The sequence below is a fragment of the Benincasa hispida genome, chromosome 1, assembly GCF_027475165.1.
Source record: "Benincasa hispida cultivar pf3 chromosome 1, pf3_genome.v1.1, whole genome shotgun sequence".
Classification (NCBI taxonomy): domain Eukaryota; kingdom Viridiplantae; phylum Streptophyta; class Magnoliopsida; order Cucurbitales; family Cucurbitaceae; genus Benincasa; species Benincasa hispida.
In genome coordinates, this window is record NC_143478.1 from 19,565,574 (window position 1) to 19,592,046 (window position 26,473).

Sequence of the window (26,473 nt, forward strand, 5' to 3'; positions counted from 1 at the left end):
AAATATTTTTCCCCTAGATTTTATTTATAATTTCTATTTAGTTCATAAGTTTCAAAAGATTACATATTTAGTCTTTAAGTTTTGAGTTTGATTTCAATTTAGTCCTTAAGTTTTAAAATGCTAGAATTTTATCCTTGACATTTGAGTTTTGCTTCAATGTGATCCCTATATTTCAAGATTTATATTTTTAACATCAATTTTCACTAAATATTCACTTTCATTTTTTAGAATTAGTTTATGTTAATAAATTAAAAATCGTTGGAAGAATTATAATTAATTAAGCTTCACTATTTTTATCACTTTTAAAATCAAATAAATTTTTTACTTCATAATCATTTTTAATTAATTAATAGAAAGTGACATAAATGATTGAAAGTGAGTATTTAATGAAAAGATTTGGGTTAAATGTGAAATTTTGAAACTCAAAGTCCAAATCAAAACAAAACTCAAATCTCAAGAATAAAATTGTAACATTGTGAAACTTAAGGAGTAAATTGAAACAAAACTTAAAACTTAATGACTAAAAGAACCAAATAGAAACCAAAACCAAAATGTAGGGACCTAAAAGGTATTATTCCTATTAGTTTTTAATTGTTTTATAATTGCTATTTTTTTATGTAATATTTCAAATGTGTAGTTAGTTTTATAATTGATGAACTATTAGTTCTACACTGTTATCTACTTTTCTCAACCAAAATATTGTTCTAAATTTGACAATTTTCATTTTTTTTTTGGGGGTAAAACCTCAACTTTATCTATTTTGTTTACTTTTGTATTATGGAACCTGTTTTCTATTTTTAAAATTTTAAAGTTCTTCAAATTAGAATATAATAGTTTTGATTTTACCAAAGTTTCATCAAGATATGAGGAAGATTATTATTATTTATTTGATAATTATATGAGGAGAATTATATTTTAAAGTATTTTGTACAATGCTTTCATCTTCTTCACTAGCTATCATTGATTTTTGTTCTTCTACAGCCTTATTATTATTATTTTTAACATTTTAAATATTTATTCATATTCAAATTTTTATTTTACTTTTTAAACATCTTATTCAAATTTAGTTTTATCTCTTTTTTGGTCAATCTTATTCCAAATTTGTTAGTTTGCTTTAATTACTAATTTAATGAAGCACATGGTAAAATATCTAGTAATTTAGAAATGGTACAAATTCAATTAGTAAGAGGAGAAATAATCGATTAAATAATCCGTGAGGACCTTTTTTTAGGATTATTTTTAAATATAAAAAAAGAATCACAATATTTATAAATATAACAAAATTTTACTATCTATCATAGACTACTATCTGTATCTATCGCATATAGACGGTATATTTTACTATTATTTGTAAATATTTTTAATAGTCATGTTTTTTAAAATAATTTTTCATTTTTTTTAAAAAAATAATAATAATCTGTGATGCCCCACTCCTGAATCAGTGGATTTGGATTGATTAACTAACTAAAACTGACCACAAAATAATTTTTTTCAACAATCACATTGATTTTTTAAATCAATAAGTGCAAATTGAAGCAAACAATAAACAAAGAAGTTGAAAGGTTGAACCTTTAAATTTAAATAAATCTGCAAGATTCTCTCCAAACTCATTCTGTATTCAACTGTGAAAAGCTTAAAATATCAGTAAATTATGAGTAATTTAATGCTGAAACCAATCAAATCAAGCAAGATTCTTCAATATTCAATTCCAAATTCTCAAGTTTCCATGAAAACGTTCATAAAGCCTTTATCTCTCGAAAGCCAAAATTCAATTTCCTCCATTCATCTTGCAGCCCTATCTACTTTCCAAAAGCCAACAAATACCCTTTTAAACAGTACCCTTTTGTTTGGTTGTAGTAGGATCTTTGCTTCTCCTCCATTTTAACACAAGCCACAGGAGAATCTCTATCTATATCCTGCAACCTTCATCCCCACATTGTTCTTCCTCCATTTCCGGCGAAACCCAGTTCAGGGTTTGTTTTCCGGCCACTCTCCTGTTGTTCTTTTGTAAGTTTTTTGGGTTTTCACTTTCTGGGTTTGTGGCTACTTGTGGATTCAGGGTAATGTGGCCATTTTTGTTGACATGGGATTGTTCCTGATTCTTATTTGTCGACTGTTAGTTTGTGTTTTTTCTGCTTTGTTCTTGTGATCATCATATTCGATGCTTGGAAGTTGAAACATGAATGAATTGAACAGCTAGCTTGAGAGTGTTTAACTCTTTCATCTCATTGACCCTGATGATATATCTTGGCTTTGGAGTTATGAACCATGAGAACTTGGAGGATGAACTGAGAAGAAAGTTTGTTTTTTGAGATGGATATTTACCTTTTTTAGTACATTAACTTTAGTTGAGAGGAACTGGTGGTCTTGTTGATAAGCATTCTCCTTAAACAATGTAGTTTATGTCATCCCTCTAAAAGTTTATGAAGGGGAAAAAAGTGAGATCATCAGTCATAATATTTTAATCTATAACTTTGGAATAGCTGATTTTTAACTTTTCCTATGTCTTCTTTTTATTATAGAACATTTTAGTGCGCCTGAGATTCTTTAGTTTGGAGATTTTGATCTTTGAGTGCTTTCATTTCAGCATTAGGGGCAAATAATGGCTCAGATTTTAGCTCCATCCACTCAATGGCAACTGAGAACTAAACATACTTCAATGAGTTCTAACCCCATTACCTCTAAGATGTGGAGTTCCATACTTCTGAAGCAGAACAAGAAAGGAGCAGTAAAAAGCTCTGCAAAATTCAGAGTCTTGTCTGTCAAATCTGAAGGTGGCACTATCAACAGGATGGAAGATCTGCTAAATCTGGATGTCACACCGTATTCCGACAAGATTATTGCTGAATATATCTGGTATATCTCATCTTCTTTGTTTAACATGTATTTCACTTATCACGCTGCAGATTAGAATGGTTTATCACATATCATCATGTGTAAAAACACTGTTCGACTGCCATAACTGCTCTTTCATTTATGGTTAAAATGGAGTTTTTGATGGTATGCTAAGTGGAAGTAATCCCTGTTCATTCAAAAAATGGAAACCGCAATGAAGGTTCATCGGATTGTAGTTCATCATTTGTGGTGGTTAAACCAACTGCAAAGCCTTTGACAATGCATATTGATATTTTAGAAGATAAGTTTTTCTTTTTAGTGATGCTGTAAAATTTGAACCTTTGCCATTTGGCTTTTGATATAGGATTGGAGGATCTGGCATTGATTTGCGTAGTAAGTCAAGGGTATGCTATCTCCTGGTTCTGCTTGAATAATACAAATTCAACACTTTAGTTGACGCTCATCGTTCTTATTTCGCGTCGTTCATGACTTGATATTATCAGACTATATCAAAGCCTGTTGAACATCCATCTGAGCTACCCAAGTGGAACTATGATGGATCTAGTACTGGGCAAGCACCTGGAGAAGACAGTGAAGTTATTCTATAGTATGATCTAAGACATCAAATGCTTACTTCTTTATTATTATAATATTTAGTACCTTCATTTGACTATCATGAATTTATTATTTTTATCCAGTCCTCAAGCAATTTTCAAGGATCCCTTCCGTGGTGGCAACAACATTTTGGTAAGTGCACAAGGCTTTATGTATTCTAATCTTAGTGGCTCATTGATCAAAGTTCAAACTATTGTTTCAACATCATATATCTGAATATGTACGATTTTGTCATCCAATATAGGTGATTTGTGATGCATACACACCAGCAGGCGTGCCCATCCCTACAAACAAACGACACAGAGCTGCCGAGATTTTCAGCAATAAGAAAGTTGTGGATGAAATTCCTTGGTTAGCACTTCAATTAAGTCAAGTATCTTTTGTAGTACTCAATGAAAAACAGTATATTTGACTTTACATGATTCACTATTGCAATCCTTCAGGGTTGGTTACTTATTCCTAGTCTTTAACTTATCCCATCTCTCCATTCAAGTTTGCACATCCTATACAATTTCGAGCCCCATCTATTTTCAATTTATAGGCATGTCTCTATCATAAAAATGTGGGTCCACTCATTGAAATGTCGGTTGTAAATGTGCTATATGGTCGAGAGATGGTGAGGATGGGAAAACAGAGCCAGCCCCATTTCAATTTGCCATTCTTCTAACATGGCCGTTTGTTAGAGATGTAAACATTATTTTCTTTTCTTCTTCTTTTGGTGTACATGTTCAGTGCAGAATACTGAAACCATTGTAATTTAGGTATGGTATAGAGCAAGAGTACACCCTACTTCAGACAAATGTGAAGTGGCCTTTAGGTTGGCCAGTTGGAGCTTATCCAGGTCCTCAGGTTGAAATTCTTTTGATATTAATCTATACAGTTTCATTACTGTGTTACATTATACAATATCAAAACTTATCTGCAATGAATTTTTATTTATGGTAGGGCCCTTATTACTGTGGTGTTGGAGCTGATAAGTCGTTCGGTCGAGACATATCAGATGCCCACTACAAGGCTTGTTTATATGCTGGAATCAATATTAGTGGCACCAACGGAGAAGTTATGCCTGGCCAGGTTCTCTCTCATTCTCACTTATGTCTTCATCTAGCAAATCAAGCTGCTATACTGCAATTCTTTTAATCCATCAAATTACCATATTTGCGATGCAGTGGGAGTATCAAGTTGGTCCTAGTGTTGGGATCGAAGCTGGAGATCATATTTGGTGTTCTAGATACATTCTTGAGGTAAATCATCCATGTTTACCCTTGAGTAGGTATAATCCACAATAAATGGTAAAATATGAAACTTTTAAGGGCTCAAACTTCTTGGATTTCAAGACTTAAACCAATAAATAAATGCTAGTTTGCATAGCTTGGTAAAATTAGGTCTTGAGAGAAATAGGAATGGTATAGTAGGTAGTTTCCTGATGTTAATTTGTGTTCGTTCATGTTATTAGTTGGATGTTTGTGGACTCATGTTTTCTTCTTGTCTTGACAGAGGATCACTGAGCAAGCTGGGGTAGTTCTCTCACTTGATCCAAAACCAATTGAGGTAGCTACCTTAAACTGTTATGTACAATTTATTCTTGAAATTGATGGGTTAAATGAACTTCTCTGATCCATCTTCATCGGCAGGGTGACTGGAATGGAGCTGGATGCCACACCAATTACAGGTACTTGGATGCATTCTCTTTCATTGAATATGATCATTGAAGACCGATTGCAGTCATAATTAATGACAGATCCGTTCTTTTACAGTACAAAGAGCATGAGAGAGGAAGGAGGCTTTGAAGTTATAAAGAAGGCAATTCTGAATCTGTCTCTTCGCCATAAGGAGCATATCAGTGCTTATGGAGAAGGAAATGAGAGAAGGTTGACAGGAAAGCACGAAACAGCAAGTATCAACACCTTTTCCTGGGTATGTATGATGATCTGCTGCACTTGTTTGTATTGAACAATACTATTTAGAGCATGTTTGAAAATTCTGTTGAAAATTCCAACTTCAGGGAGTGGCTAACCGTGGCTGTTCAATCCGTGTGGGACGTGACACCGAGAAGCAAGGCAAAGGTATGTGTGTTACATCATTACAGGAAAAAAACGCTATGCAATGTTTGTTCTTATTTTTTTTTTTCAGAAGAAACAAAACTTTCATTGATAAATGAAATTTCTAAAAGAGGAAGTGATAACTTCTAACGTTCGAGAGTGGATCACAAAAAATTCTTCCATACAGCTTTGAGATTAGTGAGAATGTGTATAGTCCTTGAAGGATTTTGTACATTTGCACCAACGAAAAAGCATTGAAAAGAACCGATTCAATGAAGAGATCTTAGGCCCTACTTTGTCATCGAGTGTGCAGTTACTCCTCTCCATCCACAGTGTTCCAATGAAAGGTTTTATGTAAGATAGATCCAGATCCTCTTTTGGTCTGTGAAAGGGTATCCCAAGAAAATATGCTCATCCGTCATTTTTCAAAATAGTAATTGCATACTAGCAAGGAATATGGAGGCTAATTTGAAAAATGACGCCATTGTTGCTCAATAATAACAGAGAGGTCAAAATTCTTTAGCATCGAACAAAAACCGTGCTTATGCATGGTTTTTTCCACTTTTGTGATATTTAGTTTCATTTTCTCTGAACACGAAGAAGCTGAAATTAGGAGTAAAACTCATTTACATTACCAAAGAAGCTTCATTTTTTAACGTTGGAGTCTGATTCTGTTATATGAAACTATTTGACATTTACAATTCTTGGCAGTGACACTTCATTGATTGTACTTTGTTCTTGTGATGTTGTCATGTAATAGGTTATTTGGAAGACCGACGTCCTGCTTCAAACATGGACCCATATGTTGTGACCTCACTACTAGCAGAAACAACCATACTGTGGGAGCCAACACTTGAAGCCGAAGCACTGGCTGCTCAGAAACTGTCATTGAAGGTCTAAAGCCAATGAGTCATTTGGTTTTGAGGGCAAAGTTCTAAGTTGATTAGCATAATTTACCAAAACCTGGCAAAGAATTTCCCTCATTCTGTTAGATAATGCAGAGAAGACCTTTTGTAAATAAAGGTCTTGAAGTCTTCCAGTCAGCTTTTCAGAACAATCATACATCCAAAAAAATAATCTTTTGAAGCAACAAAAAAAACCTTCATCTGTGTACTTTGCAGATAGTGTTTGACTTGTTTCTGATTGAAATTTATGTGATGTCAGATGTTCATTTTATTTGAATGTTTATTCAATTGGATTCATACAGTGCCCCCTTCATCCAGTTACCATCTGGTTATGAATTTATGCATACATTTTTCTTCTGTACAGATGGATTCAGTCGTTGATCTAACTATGCTGACATGTTCGGTGTATTGTTGTTTTGCCGACTGTTTTTTTCAAAAGTTTTCTGCATCTTATACACTGTTTGAAAGTAAGGAATACAACTATGAGAAACAACTAAATATTGATTCAGTTTTTTTCTTGCCAAATGAGTTCTCTGAATTAAAAGTTCTTCTATCTTTAAAGATAGAAAATGTTATAACATGAATCTAGAACAGCCTTGTTATCTCTTATTCCAATGATTCAATCTTGGTTTAGTTTGAATGGAATCTTGTTCTTTCCTCCCTTATGAGGCAAGCCTAACAATTGGAAAGGAACTTTGGCTGTTCCTTTGTACTGAAGAAACTTCATTCTGATAAAATAAAGGAATACTTTTACCTGTAGATGAACTGTCCTTTGATTTTTGTGGGAAAAGCACAACTTCTTGCTTAAATATATCCATCTCTCTTCTAAGCTCAAGGCAAGGAGGTAACTTCATTCTCTCTCATTTCCTGGCTTCTCTGAGCTCCAAAAATCCATGGCTACTCAGGTGCAATCTGCAGTTTCTGTCCTTTTAGTCCTTAATCTTGTACTTTACTTCATCATCACCGTCATCGCTTCGTGGGCGGTAAATCACGCGCTGGAGCAGTCTTTCGAATCAGGTGACTTTTCAACTCATATCAAACTTTATTAACCTATTTAGAATGTTGCGTATTATATAAGTTCTTCAGATCTCTAAGTGTTCTATACTTGTATGAATTGGTAGCATCGACATTGACATTGCCAGCTCGGTTGTTTCCTATATACTTTCCGATCGGAAACATGGCGACGGGATTCTTTGTTATCTTCTCCTTGATTGCTGGGGTTGTGGGAATGGCATCATCAGCCACAGGAATCACCAATGTCACAAAATGGAATGCCTCAAATGTTCACACAGCATCTGTTTCCTCTCTTGCAACTTTTGCTGTTACTATACTTGCTATGGGGTAATATTCTTATACACTTCTATTTTTCCCCTTCTGATCACTTTCCAATAGTAATTTGATTATGAACTTTGTATTTAACTTAATGTTTTATTTATTCTGTTTTTCAGGTTTGCATGGAAAGAAATTGAACTTGGTTGGACAAATTCAAACTTGGTAAGGAATATTATTTGGCAAAATTCCCACTTTAGCTTTTCTTATTTTCATTAATGGAAACGTGTGAGGGGTGATGTTTGTTATATTCCATTTCCAAGTCTCAAGCTAGAACACTTTCAAGGACACAACTTTTAGACACTAAACAAGGAATGGATTTGAGTGATTTTATTTTTCCATTAAATTACGTTTCTAAAACTTTTATTAAGAAAAAATATATACTTAGATTCATTTGAACTTTATCCATCTTTATGCATTCCATCAAATTGTTCAATCATAATTTGTCACTTGACAAATTCTTCTTACCAAAAGATTTAAAAGTTAATTTAGAAGTCCCCTCATGTCACCTTCATTATATACCTTACAAGAGATTAGCTTTGTTATAAGGAAAAAAAAGAATAAATAAGTTGGACAAGCATTATGAATAGACCTGGTGGTGAAAAAGACAGCTAGTAAATTAGCATGCCTTCAAGTTTAGTGATTCTTAATTTAATCATCATTAACCTAATACAGGGTAAAGTCATGAATTTTATTGATCAAACTCTAAATTATATGTATTGTAGGTCTTGTTTGTTAATCATTTTATTTTTCATATTTGTTTTTTAAAATTAAGCCTGTGAACACTACTTCCACCTCTTAATTTTTTCCTTTATTATCCACTTTTCACCAATAATTTAGAAAACCAAATCAAATTTTGAGAATTAAAAAAAGTAGTTTTTGTTTTTGGAATTTAGTTAACAATTCAAACATTGTACTTAAGAAATATGCAAATCGTTATAAGAAATGTAGATGATATAGACTTAATTTTAAAAAACAAAAACAAAAAACAAATTAATTATCAAATGGGATCTTAGTTTTTTTTTTCCTCAAGAAGCCCATCAACATATAGTTGCACAAACAGTTGATATCCTATTTCATTTTATAATTCCACGTCATTCTTGAATCCTAATAATATGGCCAGAAATAAAGAACAATTCTCGAAATCGTTTTCTTGTTCTATTTTTTTTCTAAAGAAAGTAATAAATAAAATGAGATAAAATAACTGAAATGTGAAATATTTGTACGCAGAGGACATTGGAGGTAATGACAATAATCACAAGTGCAACTCAGTTGTTATGCACAGGCGCTGTTCAAATTGGAGTCGAAGAGATGATTGTTTCCAACAACCGCCTTGCAGGAAGGGTTTGAATGAAATAACAAAATTTCTTTCTTTAAAAAGAAAAAAAAAAGTCATCTTGTAATTTAAGCACTCTTTTGATTTCTTTTTTCAAGTTTTCATGTATTCATTTCGTGTGGATTTGATGTTGGGATGATTTGGCAAAAATGTCATCTATCACATTTGAATTTCTTTTCCTTTTTCATTTTAGATTTTATAACATGTGAACTTGAAAATAGAACAAATAAATAAATACATGCTTGGAAAATTATTTATTGGTTCATAAGCTCTTTTAAGTTTTATGTATTGGTTCATGCTACAAAATTCGAGTCCCTCGAAACAACCAATACATAGACGTGTGTCCAACAATAAATTAAGGCATAGATTAAAACCTCCGACCATTGCTGTTTAACTCATTCTAAATAACCCAAATTTCCTTCATTTACATATTATATACATTCAGGTATAACATATCCAGGAAAGTATCATCCCCACAACTCAATATCATGGTTTTTGGTCACATATCTAAACTCATCCAACCAAAAAAAAGGAAAACAAAAAAAGTGCATGCAGAACTAAGAACAGAGAGAGAAATCTGTCTAACCTCCATATTTATCTTTGCCAACGGAGTTTCCTTCCACCCTCTCGCATAATCTCATATGCAAGTTTGAACTTTTCAAGAGATGTTGCCCCAGCCTCAATGTATTTACAAGCAGCTTCTCTCAAACTCCATAGCATCACGGCCTTGAGTTCTTGAGGGCCACCATCTGAGTCCATATCTTGCAATGTTCCATACTCGGCGTTTCGGGTCCAGCGGTGTAGGATGTAGCGGGGTGGAATTTCACTCATTCCTAATATTTGGAACACCCTCAGGATATGTCTACATAGTATACCTTCGTACTCGAACATTTTACAACTACAATTCACTGTCAGGTTCGTTGATATCACTGTTACTATACATTTTTCATTGTCGTTTTCACATCGACGCACCAGGTATCTGCTGAGAGCTACTTCCTCGTAAATCTTGAATCCAAGATATCTGTAACAGTGTAGGAGTTCTTTCTGGAACACCTTGAACACTGCGTGAGTATAGAGCCTTAAACATTGTTCTTCTACTGGTTCTTTCGTTTGCAAAAAACCTTGCAAGTTCAGAGAGTTCAAACTCTCTTTTCTTTCTTCACCACGACGTCTCTCCAATCCAATTTCGTAACGAGAAATGAACTCTGCAACTGGTGTTTGAGCATTGAATGCTGTACCAAAAAATGATTCAAAGTTGTCAGTCGTGGGGATGCCTGCAAAGAAGGTTCCCCGCAAGAACAATGGAACCCAGTTATTACGCTTTATGTACATTTCTTTAAGCCAAGCATTCTCCTTCAACCCATACTTGCCAATAAGCGTATTCCAACCGACATCAAATTCTTCAGCAGTCTGACTCTGATAAATGCATTTTTCATATTCAAATCTAAAAGTTTCATCCAGCATGCCAAGATTATCCTGCTCCTTTTCCCTAATTTGCCACGATGAAAAACGATGTAAAGTTCTGGGAAAAACTTGAGCAACAGCTTGTTGGATAGCCTTATCCTGATCAGCAATTATTGAAAGTGGGTGGCAACCAGACATTGCTCGAAGCCATGTTTGAAACAGCCATGAGAAAGATTCCACAGATTCATCAGCAATTAAAGCACAGGCAAGAAGAACAGGTTGCTTATGGTGATTAACCCCAATAAAGGTTGCAAATGGCACTGCATGAGCACTTTTCCTATATGAAGTGTCGAGAACGATAGTATCACCGAACTGACTACATGAAAATCTAGACCTGCCATCTGCCCAGAAAACATTCATGCAGTTAGAATTCTCAACTTCTACAGCATAAAAGAATCCTGTATCTTCTGCTTGCTTGGATTGGAAATATTCAAAAAGACCTGGGTACCAATCACTACCAATTTTGTTCTCCCGAGTTCTCTTGATGATGAGCCCGTTGTTCAAGTTAACTGGTTCCTTGCCTTCAAATCCACCATTCAGTTCCCCAGCGAATCTCTTGGAAGCTAGTAGATTTCTTTTTTGAGCTTCTGGTTGAGGCTCAAGATCATGATTATGATCTTTCTTATGGCGATCTACAACCCATCTTCCAGATTCATGCCTCTTAATCCTCATAAATGCCCCACAGCCTAATCTTGATGGATGTTGAAATCCCTCCTTGGAGCACACAAATCGCCTTGATGTAATTGAACCATCATTTTTTGATCGAAACAATTGACCAATGCGTATTCTAAATCCTGCATTTGCTGCATAGGCATTATAAAACTGATATGCCTCATTTGCTGAATTGAACTCCAGACCGACACAAGGCTCACCTTTCCGCAGTATTACATTTCCTATTTCGTTTAAATGCTTTGAATTAATAATTCCTGAAGGACAGGAGAAGGCGTCTTCAACATCTTTGAACAAATGAACCTTTCGTCTATGAGAAACATTAACAGTCAATTTTGCAGATCTAGGAGCCTTAACTTGAATAGCAGGAGGAGGGGTTTCCCCACCTTCATGATCAAGGTGATGATTGTGGTCTTTGTGAAAGAGGTTGATGACCCACTTCCCAGAATCACGCCTCTGTACTCGAATGACTGCTGGGCATCCTGTGCGTGAACTAAGCTGAAATCCCTCCTTTGAACACACAAATCTGCGAGAAGATACCGTCCCATCAGTTCGTGATCTGTACAACTGACCTATTCGAACTTTAAACCCAACACGTTGTGCATATGAAGTATAAAAATTAAGCGCTGTATCGGCTGAATCAAATTCTTGCCCCACAAATGGTTCGAGCATACAATCCCCAACATTCTCTCCATCCACAGCATCCGTTGCACGCACCATATCAATTGGATATGCCTTCACAATCATAGCATTCTCACACTGTTCATTGTTAAGATCAGTGTCTGAACTGCAAATTAGAGAACATACATCAAATAACAGAAAAATGAACGAAAATCCAAAAATAACAAAAGGCAAAGAGAGAGAAAAAAAAACACAGCAATGGTCTCCTGAAGCCGCAGACTTCGGGCTTCAGATTTCAGACAGGATTCTTAGAACAATGTTTGTACTGCATTTAAGGCTCTACATAGAACAATAATAGACAAAAGCAGAAAGAAAAGACATCTTATGAAAACAATATAAGAACAGATAGTTCGGATAGATGAATTAGTTGGTAAGAGAGAAAAAAAAAAAAAAAAAAAAAGCTTAAAAACTAGCAGCATGTGAGCTCAGGAGAACCAATCTTCAATTTAGAATATTCCCATTACGCAACCTAAAATAACAGAAACAGAATTCCACCATTTTCCCGATAAGAAGATGCATCACAGATAAAATCCTCAAAGTGTAAAAAGAATAAAAAGAAAAATGTACTGAAATCAGAAGAATCACAGATCTTAAGACAACAAATAACCAGTCCCCATTACAAAATAGAACAACGAACAAGAAGACAACAAGCAAATTCAAGAAGAACAATAGAACTAAATAATTCCCTGGCTCTCAAATTTACCTGGTGACATTCGTCAAGTTAGCACCCAAAAGCTTGTCCATCATCAATGAAGCGAGAAAATTAAAGAGTTACGAGATTGCAAAGACTCCGTACCCCTAACCCAATTCTCTCTATTACAACAAACTAAACTCCCGGAGATTTCTTATCCGTACATTTTAACTCGAGATAGCGCCGTCACAATTCTCACAAAACCCAAACGGAAAATTCTTCTCCCACTCCGTCCGGCCACGCCCATCATCTTCTTCAACCTTCGCCCCTTAGGGCTTGACCATTCGCTAGGGCACAATCAATCGCGATACCGTGTGGTATATATATATATATATATATATAACATTTATATAAGTGTCTATCTATACAATAATATATATATATATATAGAGAGAGAGGGAATCTAACGTCACAGACGCAGTCACCGAAGCGATCTGGTTGGGATCTTGATCGAAGGGCTAAAAGTGTGTCTGTGATGAAGAACGGTGGTTGATTATAGCATCTTCGTCGTCTTTGTCGTCGTCTCTGCCAGACTGCCACTACCCATCCACCGACCCACTCTGAGATGTTTGAGCTACGGCGCGAACTGGTCCCATTAGGGGTTTTCCATTTGGAATCTTATCGATCTGCGACTTGAATCCACGCTACTTCTCTTCTCCTGCAAATGGGAAGAAAAGTTGTCGCTAATCAGTAGATTGGCATAATTGAGATCAAAGAGAATGTTGTCCATTTGGTTCTTGCAGGGAAGATTAGCGCAGAAGAAGCGAGGACGTACAACATTGAGTTCATTGCCGCCATAGCCATTCTTCTTCTTCTTCTTCTTCTTCGCATGAAAATTTTGGTGGGTATTTAACTTTCTTTTACTTTTAAAATGATGGTTCAGATTTTAAATAAAATTTCGTATAGAGTGATGTTATGTAGTTGAAGGTGTGGATGGACGTGACAAAGTGTCTTCAGAGGGGGAATGAGAATCAAAATTCAATGACAAAAAGGATGAAAGATGCAATTTTAAATATGAAAAATGAGGGGATTATTATTAGATGGACATATCATATGTATCTCTTTCCTCTTATTAAGTGTTTTAAACCTAGGGTTTATTTTTAATTAACTAATTTCGATTAGGTAATTCCAACTAATAATTTATCTGAGTCCATTGTCAAATTGACCCAATATTAACTTTTATATTATATTGGATAGTTTAACAAAAGATGATTACAATTTATTAAACACTTTACTAAATTTGTAATCATGTATTGCATGGTTATAAAATACTTGTCTAATTCATCTTCCAAGTCATTTTCGTCACCCAGTCGAAATAAATATAAAAGAATAATCCATTTATAATCAAATTAGAAATATTTTTAACATAAGTTTAGGTGAATTACTTTTAAACCATTTAAAATGAATTAAGGTCTATGTTTGCATGCAACTCTTGATTCTATATTTTAATCTAGTTCATTAAACTTATAACTTTTATAAATTAATGAAACATTAAAACCTATAACATGCATCTAATGACATTAATTAAATATAACATTTATTTTTACTAAGTAATGTCATGATCAATGCATTATCATTTTCATCATATAATATAGCCATTATATTAATCACTAATGAAAATAATACATACCCATCATACAATGTAACAATTATATTACAGTATGATGCATGGTAGGGGTGCAACAAAAAACCGAAAAACCAAAAGACCAAACTAATCCAAACAGATCCAATGGTTTGGTTTGGTTTGGTTTTCTAGAATAAAATTGGACATCTTGGTTTGTTTTTGAAGAAAACAAAAAAAGTATTGGTTTGGAACAATTCTTTTTATTAGGAAAACCAAATCAAAATCGAATCAATGGTATATATATACCTTTAAAAATAAACTCTTCATTAGATATCTTTAAGTATTTTAATTATTATGGTCTATGCATATTTTTTGTTTAGAAAAAAACCCAATTATTATGGAGAGTGTATGATTTTCATTGAGAAAAGTGGCAAGAAAAAACAAAAATGTCAAATTTCAATTTATATATATAAAAAAAAAAGAAATAGACCCAATTTTAATTTAAAATCATAAAAAATGACAATCAATACAAAAGTGAAATTAAAAATAAAATTTTGAAAGAAAAAAAAAGAAAATGTCAAAAACCGAGAACCAAATCGATAATAAACCGATCCAAATAAAACCAATCTAGGTTTTGTTCTTTATTGGACATTGGTTTGGATCCGTTCTTTATAAAACCGATTGGTTTAGTTTGGTTCTTGGTTCGCCCCAAAACTGACAAAACCAAATCGACTATCACCCCTAATGCATAGATATGACTAATGAAACATGCAACCATATAATATAACCCTTATATTAAATATGATGCATGTGCATGCTTATAAGATCATGCAACTATATAATATAATACTTATATTGAATATGATGCATGATTAATGTTTATCCTAAGGTGAGATTTTAAAATTATACGTCATACATTATGCAACACATAATATTTAACCATACATCAAATTCATAAATTAAATAGACAACAAAATAGACTGAATTTTGGTACCCCTAAAAAATCAATTAAATCAATAAAATCAATATAATCAAACTATCAATTTAATTAATTAAAAAATAAAATACATAAAATTCAAATTAAATAAAAAAACTGCTGCCAAACGCACTTGGGAGGTTCGAACTCATGAACTACCAGCTAGCTACACGCGCACGTCAATCACTTAGAGGAGCATTGCTACGCTGGGTTGCAAAGCTGTCGTAGCGTAATGCTACGCTCCACACAACGTTGCTATGTTTGGCCTCAGCGTTGCAACGCTGTTGGCCACCGTAGCTACGTTGGACTTTCCGTGCCGCAACGTAAAGCACAGTGTCGCAACAATATACCTTACGTTCCAATGCAGAATGCAACTCTCTGCTTTGATCTTCATCCGCTTTACTCCATTCTTGCTCTCTTTCTTCAGCAACACTTACCAAAGACAAGGACACAAACTTATAGTCTCAAAAGTGGAATTTAAATGTCCAAAACAATGGACTCTTACAACTTTAGTCACATTAAAGAAGTAAATCTAAGGTGCCAAAAAACGTAAACATATATTTGCAATCCCAAATATCAGACCCCTTCATGGGTTTACCTCTTTAATATAGAAAGAGACATGAATACAACAAATGCCACCCTTTTGTGTACTCACTGTCTTCCTTGACCCTATTTATCCAACCACTTTTAAACTAAGTAAACAACTGAATTCAAAACAAGATTATTTTATTAATCACAACTCAAAGTTTATATAACTTATTTTACAAACTCCTAACTCAGTATGTACAACTGAATCCCTAGATCCCTCAATAAACTAAGACAAGAATTAACCCTGTAGTACGACAGATCTTGACTTCGCGTGGCACCCATAACTTTACTACTACCTTGGGAGAGGGGGGAGGGGAGGAGGGAAACAAAAACGGAAAGAATGAGCTGGTAAACCCAGTGAGTGAAATTTTAATATGCAGATAGGGTTTTTTTTGAAAACCTTTTATAAAACTATTTTTAATGTAAACCAACTGAAGAATACTGAAAATATCCAAATAAGTTCCAAAATACGAGCATCAACAGATAAACGTAACAAGCAATAGTATTGGCATAATCCTAACCTTTGCTCGGAATACATCCAAGAAATAAAATCCACTTAAATTCCTCCCAAGTCCCAACATCAACCCTGTATCTAATACAACTCGTCTTGTCTTATGTGCACATATCGACAATATCCCGTCAAACGTACTAGAGACATGCTGGCATAACTAGGGTACATAACCCAGTGGTTGAAATCCTTTTCCATTAAACACAATAAAATATAAGTAAATTCAAATCCAACATATTCAGAGATTTTACATTAACAAATCATTTCCACAAAAACCATGTTGAAATAGTAAGTAAAATTCGATGTAAAACATTCTTCCATAGATAAAACATTGTTATCTAAATTCAGAGTTTAAATTAGTAGGAAAGCTTATAAAACAGATCATGCCACATTTCCAAACCATACATATATAATATATTAGTCGAAACATTTGAAAATAAACCACTCACAGTCACTAGCAAGGATTCCTCTGTCTCCAAGCCTTCCCAGACTCTAGTTTGATCTTCAATTCCCCCTAATTCTAACTTTCCCCAAATTATTACAAAATTGGCTTAGAATTCCATTTTGGACTAAAATAACCTTAGAATACATTCTTAGCCCTAAATTTAACTTACCAACTCCAACGGGTGCAAAAGTTGGATTTTATCAACTAAAGGCAATAGTGGATGCAGGGACAGGCTTCTTTAACATGTGGTGTAGACAGTTGCATAATTAGTCTCCCTCAGCTATGTTGGATGCATCCCTCCTCCCAAATGGGCACATAGGCAGTCTACTTAACAATACACAACTTGTTGGATGCATCCCTCTCACCAGTTAGGCGCATGGTTTGTTAACGAATGGTGTCGGTGATGGTCAACTTCCTCTTTCTTACCTTAACCAACTAAGTTCTTCCTCTCACTCCTCCCTCTTTAATTTTCTTTGAGAAATTACAAGATGGATGAGTAATATGGACTTCCTGTTGAGGATGATGCCCTAAACTCTTGTTGGATCTTGTAGTTTGTAAACATAGTTTTGAACAAACGCTTGTGATGTAATACTATATGATATTTTCTTCACTTTTGTCTATGGAACATTGGATGTTTTATTTGCTTTACCACAAACCAATAAACTAAGATTCTTAATTGTTGTTTGTAACTTAAATATGGAGACATATAGGTAGATCATGTCTTAAGTGATAACCAAAATGGTCTGTAGTATATGGATATAGGAGAGAAACCTTATCATGATAATGCTACGGATGCGGCCACAGAATAGTTACAAGTGTTGTGATTTGCTACAGATGGTCTGATCCTGATCATTCATGTGGAGACATGCGAGCGGGGGCGTTCTATACAAAGGAGTTTGTATAAGACCGGACCACCAAGTGTTATAGTATCGTTATATAACGCCATTCATGACAGAGACTTCACTTCACTAGGATAACCATAGGTAACATGACCTCAATCTTGAGTGAGTTGGGAACTTCTACCTTTGAGGGCAGTTCTTTGATTTGCACGGGTGGGAGTGGCCAAATCGCCGACTCAAACCTACCACTTTGGGGATTCGTTTGATTTGGGATTTGGGAACTCAGCTACACAAGATGGAATTCACTTCTTCCTTGAAGTAGAAGTAAGTAGATAGATTGCTCCCTTAAGGGCTGATCCCGGGGCTTGAACGATGTGGTGCCATATACCTTCTCATGGCTCGAGAGGTGTCCACACATAGTAGGACTATATTGTATTTTTCGTTAGAGGGATCAGTGGTACTTAAGGAGTTAGATGTAACTATAGGGGTAAAACGGTAAATTGGCCCAGCTATACTTATAAGCATTTGTGAAGGGTTATCGTACTGTTGATTGGTTATATTCGATGGACACAGAAATATATCTGTGGTGAGAAGAGTGCAGCTGTCAGTCTTTAGTGGAATGCCTGACAGTTAACGAATGGTGGATCTCATGGCTAAAGTGTTTAGTCAGCTATTCACGTACCGTTGGAGCTTCGAGCCATAGGTTCATAAGGTCCCCTTGGTAGCTCAATGGATTCAAGTTGAGAATCAGTTTTTGGGTCAGTTTGAAATGTTCAGATTGACAAGAGGGAGTTTGATTCTATATGATATGATTGAACTGGTCAATTATATATGATAAGATTGACATTATGTATGAGATACATTAATTGGAGGAAAATGATATAAATATGATTTATATCTAGTGGAGGAGAAAAAGGACTATGGTTAATGTATTGCATATGATGTGGTATTAAACCATAGGTTATAAATATAATAAGATTATATTTATTTATTTTTTAATTTAGTAATTATAGGATAATTGTGCCGACTTTTTCTCTGTAATTGTATGAGATAGTGGGAGGTTGCATTCAGTTTTCGTAACTGAAGGATAAAATGAAAATTATTTTCATTTTGCAAAAGATCAGACATTCGATCACGAGTTGTGTATACTACCTATTGCATAGAAAACCGAGAGCATACACCATAACTCAAAGTTTCTAAACGATCATATACACGCACGCGGTTTACTAAACGATCGCATAGGATTTGCTAAACGATCATCTAGCTCTTTCTAAACGATCGTGCTCCTGAGGGTTTACTAAATGATCGTCTATACGATCGCACCTTTTTTTACTAAACGATCATGTATCTCTACCTAAACGATCAAGCATCATTTATATGATAGACACCCGACTTCTCCCACTTGCTTGGTCGTGGTAAACGATTGTGCTTTTCTCCTTCCCTTTACCAAATCCAATAGTGTCCACACCTCCTAATTCTCACTCTGAGAAAACCGAGGGTTCTAAGTGGTTGTGTCTTCCCTTGCTGCTCTGTTTGTGAGGAGTCTGTTCGTGGGTAGACGACGACGTGATTTGGTGGGCGATTGCTTGGATGATCTTAGTGAGTTTTCTTGTCCCTTGTTGTTGTTAAAGTTCAAAGCATGCCTGGAATTTGTTGTTAAATGCATATCTAGTCTATTTGATTGTGAATGTGTTAATTTGGTCACAATGAATTTGGAACGATCTTGCTTCTGTTCAGAGGTACTCTTGATAAGAGTTCATTTACTTCCCCTCTTGATATTTATAGATTTTTCTAACCTATCCTTGTCATCTTCTCTCACCCCTTTGCTTGACAACTTCTACTTAAAGTTATGTCTAAGTGACCTCACAAGGTGATTTTTCACCTTAGAGTTAGTCACCTTAATTGCACGCACTAGCTCATGCTTCTAAATGTCCATCTACAAAGTTTCTTCACCTCAGAGTATGCCACCACCTTCTATACTTAGTCAATTTTTCTTCCCCTTTCGCCTCCTCCTACTTCCTACTTCTACTTATGTGGCTACCATTCCTGACTCACTTTTCCTACTTTACTTTGGATGCATGGCCCCTCTTACCATATCCTTTCTTACTTTGGATGCATGGTTCCCATACCATGCATTTAACCTCCCTTCTTCCTCCCTTCTTTGGTTTTTGTCTCCCTTCCAACACATGGTTTCTTCCCAGTTTATTTTTCCTAAGTGTTTAAGCACACTCACCTTTCCTATTTTCAAGTATGCACCCAAAACATGGCTCCTCCATGCATCCAATGTAATCTTCTATGCACCCAAAGATACCTCTATTACTAAGAGGTGACAATCCTTTAAGTAATTCTCAAATTCGATGAGTTGAACTTACTTATGTGTTGTCCAACAGTTAGCCAAAATTTCATCATAGACAACCATGCATTCAAAATACTCCTACTATGCATCCAATCATGTGTTCAGTGCATCCTTCCTTCAGATGATGTATCCGAGACCAATCTCTTGTGGTCATGTGCCCAAAAGACATCCTCTTAGGTCATGCATCCAATGTCTCATTCTTTTGCCCTCATTATGTGTCCAAGATGGTCTCTTATCCCAACATGTGTCCAATGTGTCCTTCCTTGGCCCAAGCATACACCCAATTGCTCCAAAAAGTAACTTGAGGTAATATGTTGTATATGCACAAGTTCCCTTGGTAAATATTCCCTTTATCCACAAGATATGAGCCCAATATGTCCGAACCATGTGTCCAACCTTAGGAAAATCGGACGAGTTGAGCTTGTCTAATCATGCTACAAAGGTTGAATCTGGATTTTTCTTAGGAAAATAAGAAATTAGGTGAGTGAATTGAGGAGCCAAAATTTTCATTGGAAGATTTCATGGTCACGCATGCATGGAGGGGAGAAAAAAAGAGCTTGAGTGGCTTTCCATTTAACCTTCAAGATAGCCTAAAAAAATTTGAAAATTTCTTCCTAGCTTCTATCCTAATACTATAAATCACACTTTTTAGAGAGAATAGTGAGTTTTCAAAGTTGTTTCAATTGGTATTTTTGGATATCAAGAGATTGTTCAATGGTAGCTTCAAACTGGCAAGAAATGATCCATTTTCAATATAGTTTCGGAGTGAACCTTTTCCTATTAATTTTTATAGATCCGAAACATGCTCATACCCTCTTTTCTAATGTATTCCAGTATTATTTCAAGCCTAGATATTTAACATTTTCTCCATCCATCCTCACGGTAGAGATGATAATACATTAAACGGTAAGGACAATTCTCTCTAACTTTCAAATTTTCTTATTCTTAGCAAATCTAGGTATTTCTTTTAGAGCTATTCAGATCTCAAAATTTTGATTTTAGGTCTGAAAACCATAATAAAAAATGGTCCAAAACAGTCCCTAAAAAGTAATCTAACATTGTGTTTATCGGTTTATGCCATATTTCTAGTTTTAGCTTGTTTGATATCAAAATTAAAATGTGTTGGTTATAAAACTTTGTAATCATGACTAGTAACTTAGAGTTAACCAAAAAGTATGTTTAAGGCATTAAAATGTACTTTTAGGATGTATTTGCATAAGTTGGTAAAAACACTATTATTACTCGAGTTTTCAATTTCTTTCATTTTCTTAAATTTTACACATAATTTTCATGTTTTTTTTAGGTATAGATCAGATGCTAATAATATAAAGATTAAGATGTGAGATTTATATAAGTAATAATTTTATTAGTTATGATAACTATGATAATTAATATGTAGTTTAGGTTATCTAGATTAGTGTACTTAGCTAGCTCAACTTCCTTTAGACAACTAAATTTAATTTGTCAAAAGCTAATTGAAATCATGATAAATGTAATATAGGAATCTTATAAGGCATTTAGATTTCAAGCTTAAGGTAAGTGGATTCTATCATAAGTTACTGAATTGAGTGTTTTATTATTGTGTTGTTTAATTGTATAATTGTATGATTACTTGTAAGTAGTTTCCACCATATGCTGCTAATTAAATATTTTATAATAAAGATGTGATTTATGATTTTTGTTGTGGTTGACTTTTATAAATAATTATCCATTGAATTAGTTTCTTGAATTGTGATGTGTTGAATCTTTGAATTCGATTATTGATTATGATCGATTTCTATTATGTTTCTTTTATATATGTTTGATTGAATGTTGTTGACTTTTGACATTTAATTAATGTTTGAGAAAATATGTTACCGTGCATAAAATTTTCACGATTTTCTGCTTCCCATGATTTATGATAGCATGTTGATTGGTAATACATGTTTAGGTTAAGCATGTCATAATTGTGTTTTACATTATATTGAAATCTATTAAGCAGTCTTATGTATCATGGAATTAAGTAAGAATATGTTAGGCATGAAATACCCAAGCTAAGCAATTTATGTTACGTAGCAAGGTGCATGATATGATAAATATTGTACAATACTTATCATATTGGGCCTAGGAAACAAAATTAGTTCATGTTTATATTATGTAGTAAGATGCATGATATGATAAGTATGGTTTCTACTAAACAGCTGGGCCTAGGAAACGAAACCAAACTAGTTCATGTTAATAATATTTATAAGCGGCAATTACCTTGTAAATATTCCATGAATTGACGATTATGGTATGAGATATTTTTGCATAGCATGGCGTCAAATCAAGGATATGAATATGTATGTAAGGATATGCAAGCAAGTGTAAATGAGTTCAGTTAGATTGTCTCATGATCTATATGTTAGGATATGTTATGCAAGAATGGAAGCATGATGTGTGTGATTGAGCATGAAGGTTCCTTATGATGGGAACCATTTACAGGCTAGTTTTATACTATCTCTCGTGGTTTTATTTTTTTTAGGTAGTCATGTAGATGATGATGAGATCGTCGAGGATGATCTTGGCATTAAAAAGGAGTCATGAGGCAATTTGCCAAAATTTTAGCTTAGTTAATTTAAACTCACACATTTGTTATATGTTTACTTGATATTTAAAAACATATTGTTATTTTATGATTTCTGTTGTTAAAATTTAGTTTAAATTTTATTTAGAAATGACGTTTTATGAGTAATGATCTCTATTAAGTTAATTAAATATACGTTAAAAATAAGGGTCATTACATTTTGGGTGTCCTCTATGGCTTGCAGATGGCTGTCGAGTTGGGGTGCTTGTGAAGAAGACCCAATCAATGAACTTCACTTTATCCCTTTTTGGAACCATTTATGATAAGAATTGATTTGAAACTCAATATAGAAAAATTAAGATTAAAATTGAGATTTTAAATAATGAATGTTTGAAATAAAAACAGGTAGAAAATAAAAGTTCAATTACTAAATTTTAAATCGCTATTGTATTAATTTTAAGTTCAAGAGTATATGGAGTGGAGAAATTTAAATATTTTATTTCTTAAGAAATTGTTACTATATTCAATCTTTAATACCATATATATATATATATATATGCATGTTACTTGAAAATTTAACCTAAATAAATAACATACATTATAGTTCAATATTTTCAATGATAATTCTTGTTGATATATATTTTACCATCAAAGATATTCTGTTAATATGCATGATATTTTATAGCTTTTCTTAATCTTAGAAGTTTTACATTTTAGATCGATGTCAACATTTAATTCAATATCAACACTTCACTCATTTTTGTCGCTACCCCAATCACATGATAAAGTGTTGTTGGACCATTGTGTTGGACTACAAAAATTTGAGGTAGTATAGAAAGTTTTTCATGTATTACTTTCTTTAAACTAAATGCACGGAACATAAATTTGAATATAATTCAATGGATAAATTAGGAGTCATTTTACACGTCTAAAATCTAATATAGTTATTCTTCCTTTCTCCCAATTTCGAATTCAAAGACACAGTAGTGGATTGTGAGCCAATTTTTCAACTCTTCTCTTTCCTTCCATCCATTCGTCTTTTTATTTACAACCTACCTCAACAAAACTACCTTATTTTTATGTTTTTTTTTGTTCAATCAAAAGAAACCTACATATTTTTCAAGAAACCCAATACCTCTGACTGATGCAAGAGAAATTTGTCAACTTCCAAGTGATTGCAATCTAGAATCAACACCCAAAATGAGGCAGATAAAGAAGCCAATTTATACAAGTCAAAAGATAATGAGATATGAACAATAATCACAAACCCAAATGAATATACTTTATCAACAAAATGACTGTAGTTTCAAAATCAATAGATTCTATGAACTTAATAACTTGAGGAAAAGAAGAAAAGATGTTCTCTTCTTCATGATTTAGTAGGTTCATCCTCATCCTCAGTTTCCCAACTCAGATCTTCCTCTTCCTCTGCCACACTCAACCGCTTGTTCAATCCAATTTTTTGTACACTGCCAGAAGCAGAAATGTTAGCTTTGGCCTCTTCAATGGTTCCAATGTCTTCAATTTCATCCCATCCAAGTTCTTCTTCCCCAGCCTGACTGGAAATTATTGAAATGTCACTGTCTTTGCAAGAATCCCCACTGTCTCCTCTTCCATCTACAGCCATTTTCTCCAAGCTATCATCAATCTTCACATTTCTCTCTCTTGTTTTGGCACTCTCTGAACTGTCATCAGTATCTCTCTTCTCACTACTGAGAGCTCCACTTGATTCCAATTCAATATTCCCTTCTTTGTCATCATCTTCTTCAACATCCCAACTCAAATCTTCCTCATCTTCTGCAGAAATGGCCCTCTTCACAAGCTTAACTCTGGCTTCTTCTGCTTGTTTTAGCTTGTGAAGCCTATAAAAATACCTACTCCAGAAGACATCATGGCTGATTGTACTTGGAACGACCGTCCTGTATGTCTCCCGAACATCTTCACTCTCTTTAACCAAATCCTCAATTTCTTCTTCTTTGTCTTCCAATACGAACCCTAATTTCCAATTTTTGTAATTTTCTATATCCTTAGGTTCCTCCAAATATGTATTTAGGTCTCGCTGAATCGCAATCAATTGTGTATTGAACCTATTATACTGTTTGAATTCGAGATTTCTAGTTTTGCCTAATTGATTTGACGAAAGAACAACATCGCTGCTATTTTCATGATTTTCAGAAACAAGATCAGAAGCTAAAAACGTTTCCCTACCATGTGAGATGATCTTTGACGTCGATTTCCAGACGGCGCTTCCGATATCGTCTATTACTTGGCCGACCGACTCCAGAGATTCCTGCGCAACGGACGCACCGACATCGAGCGTCGTCGGAAGATCCTTCACGGCACGCGATGCGACTTCACGGATCACCGACGTCTCCATCCTCAATCCGGATCCTAACTCCTCAAGATCATGGCGGTAGTTCGAAATTACAGATTCCGACTTGGAGGCGATAGTCTTAAACAGGCCGCCGAAGCTCCAACCGGAACTCGGATTGGAGAGATTAGAAACCGAACTGACGTCCTCGTGTTCCTCCTCGGAATCGGACTGTTCCGACGCTCCGTCGCCGGAGAAGACGGGAAAGAGATCCATTGGAATGCGAGGTTTGAAACTTACCGAGAGTTTCCTGGAAAATATCTGTCAGGCGAGGGGCAAAAGTGGAATAAGGTGTATTTATCGAAAAATTTCCGGTGGGCAATTTATATCAAAGGATTTTTTTAAACTAAAAATAAATAGTATTAACAACAATTAGTTGAGTTAGATTTTGATAGATTTAGTTAGTTTTCTGGTTTCTTTTTTTTTAAAAAGATAAAGCTAAATAATGTTCCTAAAAAAACTTAAAACTGGCTTTATTAACTGAACCAATGGATTTTTTTTCTTCTCTTTTTTGATATATGAACCGATGGATTTATTAAATTTGGGTTTCTTTAATGTACTAATTCAGTTTCGACACAACGAGGGTTAATTAGAAGGTAAATGGTAAAAAAAAATTATACCCTCAAATTTTTAATGGTAAAAATTAGACTCTTAAACTTCAATTAATATTAAAATTGGATCCCCAACTTATAATATTTGTTGAAAATATACCCACAAATTATACAAATTGAATCTTCAAATTTGTACAATTGTTACAATTAATACAATTATGTAAATTTCAATGTCCAATTTAACAAAATTTTAATACTTATGTAAGTTTGAGAGTACAATTTTTAAAATTAAAATTTAATGGTATAATTACAATTACCATCATACTTTAGGGGTGGTTTTTGAAATTTGTCCTAGATTCTTTTTAGGAAAAAACAAATACATCTGAAACTATTTAGGAAAAAAGCTGTTTAGGTTAAAATATTATTTTGGTCTTCATATTTTGAAATTTGTTCCTTTAATCCCTATATTTTCAATTGTCCAATTTTTATCCTCATATTTTCAATAAATCTTAAATTTAGTGTAACAACTCAACTTTTCAGCATTTAGAATAGAATGTTACTACATGCATGCATAAAACTTAATAAAAATTTGAACTTTTTTCTCAGATAAGACAAAACGATCTCATAATCCAAATAAAAATTAACAAAATCATCGTTAAAACAAATGCATTCTTGCCCTAACAGGGCCATAAGAAAGAATTTATATGGGGAAGGGTTAACTAATTCTCCAAATTTTTTCCAATTTACCCTTGTGCTCAATTAATTAAATAACGTTTATTTAATTAATTAGCATATTAATTAAATAACCATCTATGTATTAAATCCAATTTAACGTATATATATTTAATTAACATAAATAAACATCGTGTGTTTATGTGCACCGCATCTCTATGAATTTAATTGATAAATTCTTTATAAATTTGATTTGCTTGAATTAAATATTTGAATCTCATTCAAATATTTCTCTCCAACTTAATTTAAATTATAGATCACATCCATAATCAATTACATATTAATCACATTAATATATAATTTCCTCAATTTGATTTGAAAAATTTAAATCATTCATCTTTAATATCTTTTAGTGAGCTAACAAGGAGTCCTGGTGGACCTACGCTCCAACGATATGAGATTAATTGGCTAAACTCATTAACCAAATTAAT

The 26,473-nt window shown here is 33.9% G+C and overlaps 4 protein-coding genes across 8 annotated transcripts; 2 read left to right on the forward strand and 2 right to left on the reverse strand.

Moving 5' to 3' along the window:
- Nucleotides 1–1,657: 1,657 nt before the first annotated feature.
- GS2 (glutamine synthetase 2) lies at nucleotides 1,658–6,694 on the forward strand. 2 transcript variants are annotated; one of them, XM_039049222.2, is made up of 14 exons: nucleotides 1,658–2,007; nucleotides 2,588–2,856; nucleotides 3,200–3,239; nucleotides 3,339–3,442; nucleotides 3,534–3,582; nucleotides 3,695–3,801; nucleotides 4,212–4,299; nucleotides 4,396–4,524; nucleotides 4,620–4,694; nucleotides 4,948–5,001; nucleotides 5,085–5,122; nucleotides 5,208–5,367; nucleotides 5,456–5,516; nucleotides 6,253–6,694. In XM_039049222.2, the coding sequence occupies exons 2-14, from the start codon at nucleotides 2,603–2,605 to the stop codon at nucleotides 6,390–6,392; spliced, it is 1,299 nt and encodes a 432-aa protein (XP_038905150.1). In that variant the 5' UTR covers nucleotides 1,658–2,007; nucleotides 2,588–2,602; the 3' UTR covers nucleotides 6,393–6,694. The 2 variants fall into 2 exon arrangements, with proteins under 2 accessions (XP_038905150.1, XP_038905157.1); XM_039049229.2 differs by having other exon boundaries at nucleotides 1,666–1,973.
- Nucleotides 6,695–7,161: 467 nt separating this feature from the next.
- On the forward strand, nucleotides 7,162–9,315 carry LOC120091276 (AWPM-19-like family protein). Its single transcript, XM_039049239.2, has 4 exons — nucleotides 7,162–7,414; nucleotides 7,519–7,738; nucleotides 7,846–7,891; nucleotides 8,957–9,315. Exons 1-4 carry the CDS (start codon nucleotides 7,291–7,293, stop codon nucleotides 9,074–9,076), a joined length of 510 nt encoding a protein of 169 aa, XP_038905167.1. The 5' UTR covers nucleotides 7,162–7,290; the 3' UTR covers nucleotides 9,077–9,315.
- A 152-nt stretch (nucleotides 9,316–9,467) lies between these two features.
- Nucleotides 9,468–13,571, reverse strand: LOC120091241 (protein FAR1-RELATED SEQUENCE 7-like). 4 transcript variants are annotated; one of them, XM_039049201.2, is made up of 4 exons: nucleotides 13,343–13,484; nucleotides 12,580–13,225; nucleotides 11,399–11,982; nucleotides 9,468–11,320 (listed from the first exon to the last, which is right to left on the reverse strand). In XM_039049201.2, the coding sequence occupies exons 2-4, from the start codon at nucleotides 12,621–12,623 to the stop codon at nucleotides 9,657–9,659; spliced, it is 2,292 nt and encodes a 763-aa protein (XP_038905129.1). In that variant the 5' UTR covers nucleotides 12,624–13,225; nucleotides 13,343–13,484; the 3' UTR covers nucleotides 9,468–9,656. The 4 variants fall into 4 exon arrangements, with proteins under 4 accessions (XP_038905129.1, XP_038905112.1, XP_038905137.1 ...); XM_039049184.2 differs by having other exon boundaries at nucleotides 9,468–11,982; nucleotides 13,343–13,571; XM_039049209.2 differs by having other exon boundaries at nucleotides 9,468–11,982; nucleotides 12,976–13,225; nucleotides 13,343–13,547.
- Nucleotides 13,572–23,589: 10,018 nt separating this feature from the next.
- Nucleotides 23,590–25,124, reverse strand: LOC120070312 (BSD domain-containing protein). Its single transcript, XM_039022234.2, has one exon. It carries the CDS (start codon nucleotides 24,973–24,975, stop codon nucleotides 23,758–23,760), a length of 1,218 nt encoding a protein of 405 aa, XP_038878162.1. The 5' UTR covers nucleotides 24,976–25,124; the 3' UTR covers nucleotides 23,590–23,757.
- Between the last annotated feature and the right edge of the window lie 1,349 nt (nucleotides 25,125–26,473).

Coding starts and splice junctions, on each gene's coding strand:
- GS2 (XM_039049222.2), top strand. CDS start 2,603: ATGGCTCAGATTTTAGCTCCATCCACTCAATGGCAACTGAGAACTAAA. Junction 4,300..4,395: donor GAGCTTATCCAGGTCCTCAG/GTTGAAATTCTT, acceptor TATTTATGGTAG/GGCCCTTATTACTGTGGTGT. Junction 5,123..5,207: donor GGATGCCACACCAATTACAG/GTACTTGGATGC, acceptor GTTCTTTTACAG/TACAAAGAGCATGAGAGAGG.
- LOC120091276 (XM_039049239.2), top strand. CDS start 7,291: ATGGCTACTCAGGTGCAATCTGCAGTTTCTGTCCTTTTAGTCCTTAAT. Junction 7,415..7,518: donor GGAGCAGTCTTTCGAATCAG/GTGACTTTTCAA, acceptor ATGAATTGGTAG/CATCGACATTGACATTGCCA. Junction 7,892..8,956: donor GTTGGACAAATTCAAACTTG/GTAAGGAATATT, acceptor ATTTGTACGCAG/AGGACATTGGAGGTAATGAC.
- LOC120091241 (XM_039049184.2), bottom strand. CDS start 12,623: ATGATGGACAAGCTTTTGGGTGCTAACTTGACGAATGTCACCAG. Junction 11,983..12,579: donor AACTTGACGAATGTCACCAG/GTAAATTTGAGA, acceptor TCTAATTTGCAG/TTCAGACACTGATCTTAACA.
- LOC120070312 (XM_039022234.2), bottom strand. CDS start 24,975: ATGGATCTCTTTCCCGTCTTCTCCGGCGACGGAGCGTCGGAACAGTCC.